At 43.4% G+C, this 12,072-nt stretch overlaps 1 protein-coding gene across 1 annotated transcript in view; it reads right to left on the bottom strand.

The window, feature by feature from the left end:
* Positions 1–1,181: 1,181 nt before the first annotated feature.
* CASTOR1 (cytosolic arginine sensor for mTORC1 subunit 1) overlaps positions 1,182–12,072 on the bottom strand; it is a 126,708-nt gene continuing 115,817 nt past the window's right edge. Inside the window, exon 9 of the mRNA XM_077461207.1 lies at positions 1,182–4,063. Coding sequence (XP_077317333.1) covers positions 3,998–4,063 — 66 coding nt within the window. The 3' untranslated portion in view covers positions 1,182–3,997. The remainder of the gene's footprint in view (positions 4,064–12,072) is intronic.

Raw genomic sequence — 12,072 nt, 5'->3', positions numbered from 1 at the left:
ACCGTCAGCACGCTAAACATAACCTCTTACTCTGAACTCTAAGACTTGTTTATTAGGGATATATCCTGACTCAAATTTACGAAAATATTCCTACACGAAAACACTGTTTCTAGCTAGGAAAGTCATCGCTGGGAAATGGCTGTCACCTCCTACCCTTGCTGAATGGAAATCAGGGGTTAATGGAACTCTCCCTTATAAAAAAAATTCCTGTATATTAATAGAGGTTGTCCTGCTAAACATAACCAGGTCTGGGATCGCTGGTTGAACGCCTCTTCAACCTGCACTTAATGGAACCCGGTATACTCAGAAGAAGCACATACACACAATTATATACTTTGGTTATTAACATCTCAGTTGACTGTGAAACACAAAATACCTAAAATGGAATGCATCTATTACTGTATTCATGTTAGTTGTGTTTTTTTGCTATTACTACAGTATTGCCGTACAGTATGTAACATGCATAATCATTCTGTATGTATATATTGTTTAATTAAAAAATTAATTTTATTTTGTAAAGAAAAGACAGCACGCTGATATTTTTTTTTTAGCATTTTTATTACCCAACATATAGTCTAAGTGCAACCTAAAATGTGTTTAAAGCAGAGGTCCACCCACCGCTGCAAAAATACACATACTGCAGCTGACGACTTAATAAAAATCGGACACTTACCTGTCCTGGAGTCCAGTGTTGGCACCGCAGCTGATGTTTCCATCAGCTGTCGGGCACATGCCGCCTCCACAGCGAGTAAGGGAACCCAGGAGTGTAGCCTTTTTTTTGGGCATGTGCGAGGCTCCGTTCCTCTCTCCTACTGGCCCGGCGACAGGGGGAGGAGGGGGGAGCCCCAGCTGTGATGTTAATACTCGCGCCTGAGACTCCCAGAACTGGGAAAAGCATACTTGTGAAAAGACAGGTACGCTGTCCCCCCTCCCCCCTAAAGGTGCCAAATGGGGGGGGGGGAGAGGAGTACAATGGGTGGAACTCCGCTTTAAACATTCTTCATATATAATACTGTCACAAAAAACTCCACATCATCTTACAGTAGTGTCAAATGCTAAGGCAACTTCAAAGCAAAAATGTAGTAAAGGAGGCAAATCCACTGAAAGTAAGGGAGCTGCAGAGTTCTGGCTGTGGCATTCCATTCTTCATAAGGCAGTTGAGTGTACAAAACAGATCCACATTGTGATATCAATTGAGGTATTTTAATTTGTACTGAAATTGCACAAACAATCCATGAAGTGTTAATAGCCAGAGTTATTCCAACTTTAGCAAGCCTCTATAACAATCTTGTTAAATTATCAAAAAATACAAGTGCTGAAATACCTCTACCTTTAGAAAATGCTGCCAAGTTCCCTACAGTTTTTGGCACGTCTTAAGGCATAGGCACTTGGTCATTTGAGCTCTGCTGAACGGACAGTTAGACCCCTTTCAGATGGAACAGATCTGTCTGCTCAACAGGGGGATCTGTCTGATGATCCGCACTGAGCAGGCAGATTACAGCCCCATGTCTGCGCCACTATGCAGAACGAACACAGACACAGCCCGCTCTCTTCTATGTGGCAGTTGGATGAAAACAGCCTGCATGTTTTGATCCGATCCGCCAGATGGCCAACTTATCACCATACGTCTGTTTTTTAGCGAATCTTATCAGATCGGATGTCCAGCGGTTCTGCTGACATCTGCCGCCCCAAAGAATACAATGGGTGGCCTATTGGGTCCACTTAGACAGGCGGACCTGATCAGCCTGCTGGTGTAAAAAGGGCCTTAGGATTCAGACTGCCTTGTCCCCCTTTGTCTGAGATCATGTAACCAAGTGCCTAGAATTTCAATTGTGTAAAGTACTGAAGGGAGTCTGTAGCTGCAATTGTGCCAATGTGGAATGGTATTAAAGTTGGAAGAACAATGTATCCTATATTATTTGCTCACACCATACAATACTTTACATACTGTAACAAAGGAATAGATTAGCTGCAGGGTGCAAGTGAACAGAAAGGGTCCACTGTCAATGTAAACAGACATAAGATTTACTATTTGCAACTCCAGCACACAGTAGGGGCTCAACGGGGGTTGACCTTTGGGTACAATCCCATACATTTAACTATATGTTTGAGGTGACCTCCTCTAAAGAGAACACATTGTGTAGCTATGCCACGTTCCTCAATATTTTTCTTCAGGATTGCACTCTTAAAAGTGGTATCCTAATGGGGACAGGATGTTGGAGCCTTTGAGGAGAAGCAATGGGAGGAGACTCTTGGTTACACAATGCTTCCTAAATGTTGCTCAATGTCTCCCGCAGTTCTATTTACTCCTGCGGGTTTATTTTATGCCAGCTAGTTAATATGAGAGAGAGGACAACAACTGCACTCGCCACAGTATGGATCATGGTGATCTGATACATTTATTATGGCGGTGGCCAAATTTGCATCTATATTGTGAGGATTCCAAACAATTCTTGCTGGGCATATTAGAACCCCCCCCCCCCCCCTTGAAGATGTCCCCAAGCAATCTATAGCTAGAGACCTTTTTCAGGCCCATAAATGATCACCCAACTGGGAGATATCATACAACTTGAAAAATATAAGTCGACCAGCACAGAGGATGTACTGGTAAATTTGACAAACTCTGGCCTCCCTGGTAAGATGTTCCAGGCCCAACCCTGATACAACCTTTTCTGGGCTGCATTTTGTATTTGTTTAGTATAAGCGTATGACTGTCTATACCCATATTTACGATGACCGATGTTATATTATAAACGGTGTCCATTTGCTTAATGTGTGATGCTGTTATCTGCGCAGTCTTTCTACAACTGATTTGCTCATAATTCTTTATTTCATTTGTTTAAAGTCTTTTTTTATCATCTCAAAAGAAACAGACAGGAGATGCTGCAGACATTCTAATAAATAAAAATTGGCCAGGTTGGAAAACTAAACTACCAACCAAATAAAATGTGACTGCTTTCATGCTCACAACATAGGTTTCATTGGTTAAGTCTTGTCAACATCCAAATGGCACTGAATGTCAAATATGTAAAGCAAAAGAAATGCTGGTATAGTATAAACTGCCATTCATTCATAAAGGACCTAGTCTGATTTAAGGACATTGTTTCCCTTTACCCAGAATTGTGTATTTTCAAATATATAAAATAAACCTCCCCCTTAGATTGCCATCACTAGTCTGCAATCAATATTGTCGGTCTTAGACTTTGTGCAACAGTACTCAGATTCAATATTGCAAAAAAATAAATGGAAACGGTCTGGTCTTAGAATACTCAATAACAATGCACATATATTTTGCAACCAATAAAAACTGGCCTTTGTTAAAGGTTGACCAGTGTAAACTACTGAAACTTGATTTCCAAGGGTCAATTCTTAGCACTCTGTGCTTTATCCCAGCTATCATCTTGACCATTTGCAAATTTAACACTGCCCTCACAATTAAGCCAAAACATGGTAGGCAACCCCCTTTGGGGCAAGTCTATTCAATTCACTGCCCCAAAGCACTGCAAACACAGCCTTAAAAAGTAGCGTTCACAGCAGGAGATATCACACTTTGCTACATTTGAATGTGATATTATGCTAAAACATTTTAAAAAATTGCCACATTGAATATCTATCCAATTGTTTATCTTTGGATACGGATTCCTTTTGTAATTTTAAAAGAAGCTTGGTGCAAAAACAAAAAGGAACAGATGGAAACTAAACGTTCAAAGTGTGCAAATACAACAGAGAATTGTTTGCCTATACTAGAACCCGTAGTGACTACCCGAATATCAGAGCATAACTTATTGTCTTTAGTAAACGTTCAGTCAGCTGGCACTCGAGAAAGTCAACATAGCACCTTAAATAGATCTAACTGATAAATTCTCTCCTGCGTCACACGTCTGGCTTGGCAATACGTCACACCCAGCCAAAAAGCATGTGTAGCCTATGGCCCAACTTCCTCTTCTCTGTCATGTTGCATCATCAAAGACTGATGAACTGAGAGGCAGAGCTTGCCTTAGTTATTATTTTCCTGACGCTGGTTTAGTAACTCAATCACACAGTCAATGTCTTCTTCTGGAACCTGTTTATAGAAAAAGAGAAGGGCAAAAATGTTAGACAGCAAACAATACGCAAGTTAGGAAATTAAAACATACTATACAAAACATTTCATGTGTATTTTCTCCTCCAAATTCTACATGGGAGCCGCTTATGAAACAAAAAAAAAAGCTCCAAAACTAGTACACGTACATTAGAAATTTGTTAGGTGCTTTTTTTTTTCAGGACAGTAAGCATATAAAAACTGAATTTGTTTCACGGGGTTCCCCCCCCCCAGGTTTGGGATAATAATAATAAAACTTATATTTGAAAAAAAAAAAAAAACTGAATTTGTTTGCATTTTGAAAAATAAAAAAATACAATACAGCTAGCTCAAAGATGATAACATTTATTTAGGATCTATGGGGTGCTCACAATACCACCAGTCATACTCTGTGAAACAGCTACGGTCTTTAGCACTCACCTGCAGGCAGTTAGATGCAGGTATCAGGCGATAGGAAACCAAATGGTCTCAATAGGGAGTGCTACAGTTAATATTCAAGCTCAAGCTTCACCCCTCCTTGGTCAGGCTTACCTGAAGCTCAAACTCAGCAAAACCTCTCCCCTGGACCCATATAGCATCCTTCAAGTCATTTCGCATGATATACCAAGGTGAGTGCTTAAAGAATCCAGTGCTTAGGCAGCAACTTTTGGGCAGACCCATGCAACTATCCCCAAGTAAGGCCCAGGTGTTGTTTCTCAAAGATAGATATTCCTCTGGGAACTAATCTGGCTGTAGACCACCTTGCCTTAGGTCTATATATTCAACACAAACTTCTAGGTCAGTCACCTAAGAACGCTAACAAAAATCTGGGAGCCTGCTGCATTGGGAGGGGTTATATACCTGAGAGAAGTCCAGTCCCCTTTTCAGTGAGTATTCGAGTCTATTCACCTGAAGGTGACGGTATATAACCTAACGATAATGACTATAAAGCTCTGTGTCCCGTCCTGTGTAAAATAAAGAAACTATGTAATAACCATTTGTTGCCCACATAGTTAATGATTCCCATTAGTATCAAACCACATCCTAAAAATTGGCTCCATTCCCAAGGTGTATTAGGAGGACCACCAATAAATTAACCAATCCACAATTAAGATAAGAAAACGTAATGTTCCTCAGAAAAAGAATAAAAATAAAAAAAAAGGGGGGGGGTGTGGGGGGGGGGGGAGACAGACACTGACACAGCCCAATTTTACTCATGATTTTATTTTAACTGGAGTCCCCCAACCCCTCCAATCCACTAGTAAAACAATATATAGCCTATATTTAGGATATTAAAGCACTCCAAAGAGTGATAACACTGCCCAGTTCTTCGATACTGCCCAAATCTAGTATCGAAGAACTGGGGGAAAGAAGACATTTTTTGGAGAGCCCAAACTATTTTGGGGATAGGTCACACCCAAGTAATTTCCATACTGCCAGGCTTCGCAATAAAATAAAAAATTCCCCCAGGCTGTACAGCTGTATATGACTAAAGCTGGCCATTTGGGAGTTTGTTTTTTTGATCAGCCAGCAGGGGGGGGGGGGGGGGGGGGGGTCAGTTATATGTAGCTCAGTTTGTTTTCTGTAACACTGGATGTTTTATATGCAATCCCAATTCAAAAAAACTTTGGGACGCTGTGTAAGATCTACATAAAATTTAGAATGCAAGGATTTGCAAATCTCATAAACACATATTTTATTCATAATAGAAAATATCAAATGTCTAAACTGAGAAAATGTGTAATTTTAAGAAAAAAATAAAGTACATTTTTGAAATTACTGCCCACTTGTCTCAAAAAAGTTAGGACAGGGCAACAAGCTGGCAAAGTAAGTGGTAGTAACAAGGAAGAGTGAGGAGAACATTTTGCAACCGATTAGTTTAATTGGCAACAGTTCAGTAACATGACTGTGTATATAATGAGCATCTTAGAGAGTCAAAGTGTCTCAAAAGTAAAGATGGGCAGAGGTTCACCAATCTGAAAAGCTGCATCTAAAAAATTGCTGAACTAATTGCAAGAATAATGTCCCTCAGCGTAAAAATTGTAAAGATTTTAAATATATATATATATATATATATATATATATATATATATATATATATATATATATATATATATATATATATATATATATATATCTCATCTACATTACATAATATCATCAAAAGAGTCTGAGACTCTGAAAAAAAATCTGTGCGCAAGGGACAGGGCCAAAACAAATATTGGATGGCCGTGATTTCCTGGCCCTCAGATGGCACTGTATTAAAAACAGGCATGATTATATAATGGACATCATTGCATGGGGTCAGGAATACTTCCATAAATCACTGTCTGAATACAGTTCACCATGCCATTCACAAATGCGAATGAAATATCTTTATAATGCAAAGAAAAAGCCATGTTGGGACATGATCCAGAAACAGCATCTTCTCTGGACCAAAGCCCATTTAAATTCATCTGTTGCAAAGTTGAAAACTGTTCTGTGGTCAGGCAATTTCAAATTTGGCATTCTTTAAAGGTAGGGGACGTCAACAGGATGGAGGACCCGATACGGACTGCTCAGAATAGAGAGCGATATTCCAAAACATGGCGCCACTGGAACACGTTCACATGAAATTCTGATGAGAGCAAGGCCCTAATGAATACCTGTTCTGGGGAGTGATTTTTCCTGGCCTCTTTATGGTGCGGTGCATGCTGGCTTAGCAAACCCCCCCCCCCCCCCTCTATTTACCCTCTTCTACTCTCTATATAAACAAAAAATGTGTGTCCCGTCAGGACCTAGCTCTCAACCTCACACTGGGGAGAGCGGTAGGATGGGGACGTTTTCTGCTATATTCCAGTTTCCATCATGTCTTTTATCCATATGCTCTTAATTTAAACCTCTCTTCTAACGATTTGTATTTTCTAACCTCATGCATTTTCATATCTATTATAGATTGTAGGGATGCACCAATACCATTTTTATGACAAGTACGAGCGGCGATACTTTTTTTTAGTACTTACTGATACCAACCGCAACTGTTTTGTTTTCACTTCAGCTGTCAGCAATGCTACAAAGCATTTAAAAGTTATTCACAAATGTAAAAAAAATTTTCTTCATTTTGCACTTTCAATGCGTAATATATATTTTTTATATATATATATATTTTTTTTTTTTTCACTAACAAAGCAAAACGGAAAAAAAAAGTTTTAATTGTTTATCGTTTATAAAAATTGACGTGAAAAAACAAAAACAAAAACAAAAAATAAAAAAAAAAGGCAGGAAAATAATTAAATGGAGGAGAAAATAGGAATATTTTGTACTCACCATAAAATCCTTTTCTCTGTAGTTCACCGACTGACAGCTCCTTTCTTAGGCCATCAGGTTGTTACGCCGCCTTCAGGAGAGGACTAGGCAGAACATGTTAACATGTATAACAAAAACAGAACTTTCTAGTTTCGCCCAAGGGGCGGTCCCCTTCAGTAACAACCCTCCAGCCTGCCTCCTGCAGCCTCAGTACGTCAACAAGCAGTATAACTTAAAAAATAGGAGGAGAGGGTGCTGTGTCAGTCGGAGAACCACAAAGAAAATGATTTTAAGGTGAGTACAAAAAAATCCTATTTTCTTACGTTCACCGACTGACAGCTCCTTTCTTAGACAATCAGGACGTCCCCAAGCAGTGCCAAAACTAGGGGTGGGAAACAGTATAAAAACTTCACCCACAATGGCATGTGGGAAACCGTAAAAAAAAACTTCACCCACAAAAAACGGCGTGTGGGAACAGCATAGAACTTTTACCCACAAAAAAACAGAGTGCTTCTAAATCTGGGAGTCACTACCTTACAAACCGCCTCAAACTTTGCGGTAACAAATGCAACAGTGCATTTACTTAAAGTGTGTTCTATGTAAAAAACAAACAATTTAAGTGCAATTGCAATTACACGGCCGCCTGCAAAACTTTGCAGCCAAAGCAGGCATCAGCTGATGCACTGACATCTACCTTGCAGAATTTTGTAAAGGTGTGAACAGACGACCAGTCGTCACTTACACACTTGAGCGTCAGGGGCTTGATGTCGGAAGGCACAAGCTGTTCCAATTGCCCTGGTGGAGTGGGCCGTACTACAGTCTGTCTGATCAACCTGAAAATGGTGGCCGACGAGACCTCCATGCCTTTTTTTTGGACCAGCCACCAAAACCAACAAGGAGTCTGACTTCCGAAAGGGAGCCGTAGCAGACAAATACCCCTCAGAGCCCGGACCACGTAGAGGGAAAGGAGGGCCACCTCTTTAGGATGTGTTGGTTTAGGACAGAGAGATGGTAACACAAGGTCTTCATTGATGTGGAACGCCGAAACCACCTTCGGCAGAAAAGAAGGTTGCGGACGCAACACCACCTTATCCTTCTAGATAACCAGATAGGACGACTTGCAAGACAAGGCCACCAGTTCCGAAACCCTCCTGGCCGATGTAACGGCCACTAGAAAGACCACTTTCTGGAAAGAGTCAACAAGGGAATTTCCAGAACCCTCCTGGCCGATGTAGTGGCCACTAAAAAAAACACTTTCTGGGAAAGAGTCAACAGAGGGATCTCTCTGATATTTTTCAAATGGTGGTTTCTGAAACGCCAATAACACCAGGATTAGATCCCACGGGGGTAACGGTGGACGCACCGGAGGAACTACATGTCGGACCTCTTGAACAAAAGTGCTCACTAGAGAGTGAGACGCCAGGGGTTGCTGACAAAAAACAGCCTAGGCTGATATTTGTCCCTTGATGGTGCTTAAACCAACTTCTGGTCTACTCCTCGCTGTAGAAACAGCAGGATCCTGGAAACTTAATAGGTGCACGGATGTCATCCTGTGTCTCCTTACACAGAGATGTATGTCTTCCAGGTACGACGGTATATCTTTCGAGAAGAATTCCACGCTCTCAACATAGTTGAGATTACAGAGTCCGATAGGTCTGGCTCACAGCAGTCACACCGTTAAAACCAGCTATGGTAAAAACAAGATGGAGAATCAGACCTTGACACAGAAGGTCCTCTCACAACGGCAGTAGTCAGGGAGTCTTTGCAACCAGGCGTACTAGTTCGGCACATCAGGGACGCCAAGACCAATCCGGGGTATTGACATTACTGGAACCCCCTCGGCTTCCACTCTGCAGTGCAGACGTGGTAGTAGCTTTTTCGGAGGAAAGACTTAACTCAGCCAGTACTGATCCCATGGAGCCACCAGCACGATTGACACATCCGTCAAAGGATCTCTTATCCTGGATACAATCTCAACCCTTCCCGATTGAGACGGGAGCAAGGAGATCCACGTCTGATGTGGCCCACCGCAGGCACATAGCCTGAACATGTCTGGATGCAATGCCCATTCTCCTGGGCCCATCATCTGGCGACTTAGGTAATCCGCCTGCCAGTTTCTTCCTCCCGGGATGCAATGGCCGACAAGACTGGTACCTGCCGCTCTTTCCACTGAAGGATGTGAACGACCTCCCGTGCTGCAGCCGAGCTACTTGTTCCTCCTTGATGGTTGACATATGCCACCACCGTGGCATTGTCTGACTGGATCCTGATCGTACGCCCTCGTAGTCTCATCGACTACTCCCAGTACTCCACCCCGGCCAGTCAAGCTGGAGTCTGTTGTAATCACAGTCTAATGTAGAGGTAGGACCAACTTCTCGGACGGAAGTATCGAGGACCTGAGCCACCAGAGCAGGGAGCCCTTAACTGACTGGCTCACCCAGATCTGCAGATCCAGGGATAACAGAGATATATTTTATTGTGTCAATATCTCCTGCAAGACTGTGGTGGAAAGTGAGCGTATGGAAACGCCTTGGAAGTGGTTACCATGAGGCCCAGAACTCGCATGCAGAAACGCAGCTACGACCACCTGCGGTTCAGCGATAGTTTTACCGCGGCTCAGAATCTGCAGTTTGTCTGAAGGGAGAAAACTCTTGCTTCCATGAGTCCAGCGGTAAGCCTAGGCACTCCAGCGCTGAATCTGTATAAACACAGACTTTTTAGGTTCAACAGCCACCCAAATACCTGCAGGTTTTGCATGGCGATTGCCACATCCTCCTTTAATTCTGAGGCGGAAGCTGCTCTCAGTCCGCCTGCCAGTATGATGGGCGGGGGCAAACCTTCATGCGGTAACATTTTTCTCGCAGGCTTGTGGTTCCAGGGGCTTTCGTCCCCAAGGGTCGTCCTGTTGGACTGACGAAAAAGCCTCGAGTGGAAAATGAGGGTCTTTGCCTGCAGCGTGGCTCCTTAGTCTTCCCAGCCTGTGGGAGCAAGGCACTCTTCCCAGCTGTGACATTCTTAATAATGTCATCCAACGAGGCTCCAAAGAGCTGCTCACCAAGGAAGGGTAAATCCGTCAAAGCATTTTTAAAATGCTTGGTCCGCCGACCAGCCTTTCAGTCAAATCAGACGCCACAGCACCACTGCTCACACTGAAACCCTGGATAGCAGAGGAAACGCATCCAGAGCCACATTCCAACGTACTTACAACCGCGCACTAACTGGTCTGCTAGTTCCACGCAGATGGGAGTAGCCTGCTGCTTCTCCATTTTGCGGTGCTGACCCACCCAACCGTAAATAAGGAACGGGTCACTGCCTCGGTTCCTGTCCGTGGGGTCCTAAAACACAGGAACCTCTTCTAACGGGATCGTGGTTACTTTTATTTAACCTGGATACTGGGGGGTCCACGACTGGAGGAGCCAAACATTATTCCGGAAGGGTTTCCTCAAGGGGGACGCACAGCCATGCGTTTTGGGACCTAAAAAGGTCTGTTGCGGTCATCCCCATTCCTGTAAATGAACGTATCGATCAGTCAGATATGGAAACACCTTTGGTGTACAGGCTGGCTTACGGGACCCAAAAGGGACCACTACTTCAGCAGAGGAATCTGCTGCGTCCTGAATTTTCAGGGTATCACGCACAGCTGTGATAAATGCTCCAAAAAGCGCAGACCCGGACGGGGACTCATCCTCACCATTCGATAGGTCCTGGTCAGCTTCTTCTGAAACAGAGCAGGGGTCACCAACCTCAACGGGGGCCCGAGTCTGGGTCAGAGCTCTCCCCGGAGGACGGAGAGGGGCAGGGGCCACTTTTTACTGCCCTTGCACCCACGCGCCGCCTCCATCTTGGCAATAAACGTGTTAAGGACCGCCGACAAGCGTCCAGAGGCACTGCACTGTCTGCAGGTGAACCGGTTGCAATTGCCTGGATTTCAGGGAAAGAAACACTAGTTTCTGAAGCCATGCTGACCCTACCCTGTCTGCCACCTGTTGTGGACTTAGGACAGTGATGGTCCCACCCTCCTAACTGCTGCAGGCTGAGGGGCCCCCACTGCAGGACTCACCACCCTGTCCGAGTTCTGCGCTGTCCAGCTAGGTGTGCCTATGTCAGCTCCCAGGTGCTTGTGAGAAAACCACACTGTGCTGAGCCTCAGGGAACAGTGCTGAGGCATGAAAAACGTGTTTAGGCTACAACAAAGTGGCCGCCGAGCGTCCAGTACAAAAGGACATAATCACAGGAAAAATGGCAGCCGAACTACAGAAAATAGGATTTTTATAACAGCTTACCTGTAAAAATCCTTTTCTTTGATGTACATCAGGGGACACAGCCATAATAATAACTATGTGGATTATATCGGCGTATCAGGTGCTGGACACTGGCACGCCCCTTAAGGCATGAACTTCCCCCATATAACCCCTCCCACTACCGGGAGTCCTCAGTTTTGTAGCCAAGCAATCAAAGTGTATACGAAGAAGGGAGGGACCTCTGCGTCCCCTGAGATCAGACTCTCGTTTTAGACCCGATACTGAATGATCTATTAAAAGTAGATCTTCTAATAGGCTAGGACCGTTATGCCTTGAGCCCTTAACCTGGCTAAAGGTGCCAGAATCTTTCAGAACACTCGTAGTGCTGTGGCTAAGCTTAATGGCAGTGCCACGATTGATAAAAATAATTTTATATTTCAAACCGCAGAAATTTCTGGGAAACTTTGGCACATGGAGATATGCAAC

Source organism: Lithobates pipiens, unplaced genomic scaffold, assembly GCF_037356315.1.
Source record: "Lithobates pipiens isolate NorthernLeopardFrog02 unplaced genomic scaffold, aLitPip1_a1.2 Scaffold_3, whole genome shotgun sequence".
NCBI lineage: Eukaryota > Metazoa > Chordata > Amphibia > Anura > Ranidae > Lithobates > Lithobates pipiens.
The sequence above is the reverse complement of the archived record's forward strand: the minus strand, read 5'-3'. Positions and strand labels throughout refer to the sequence as shown.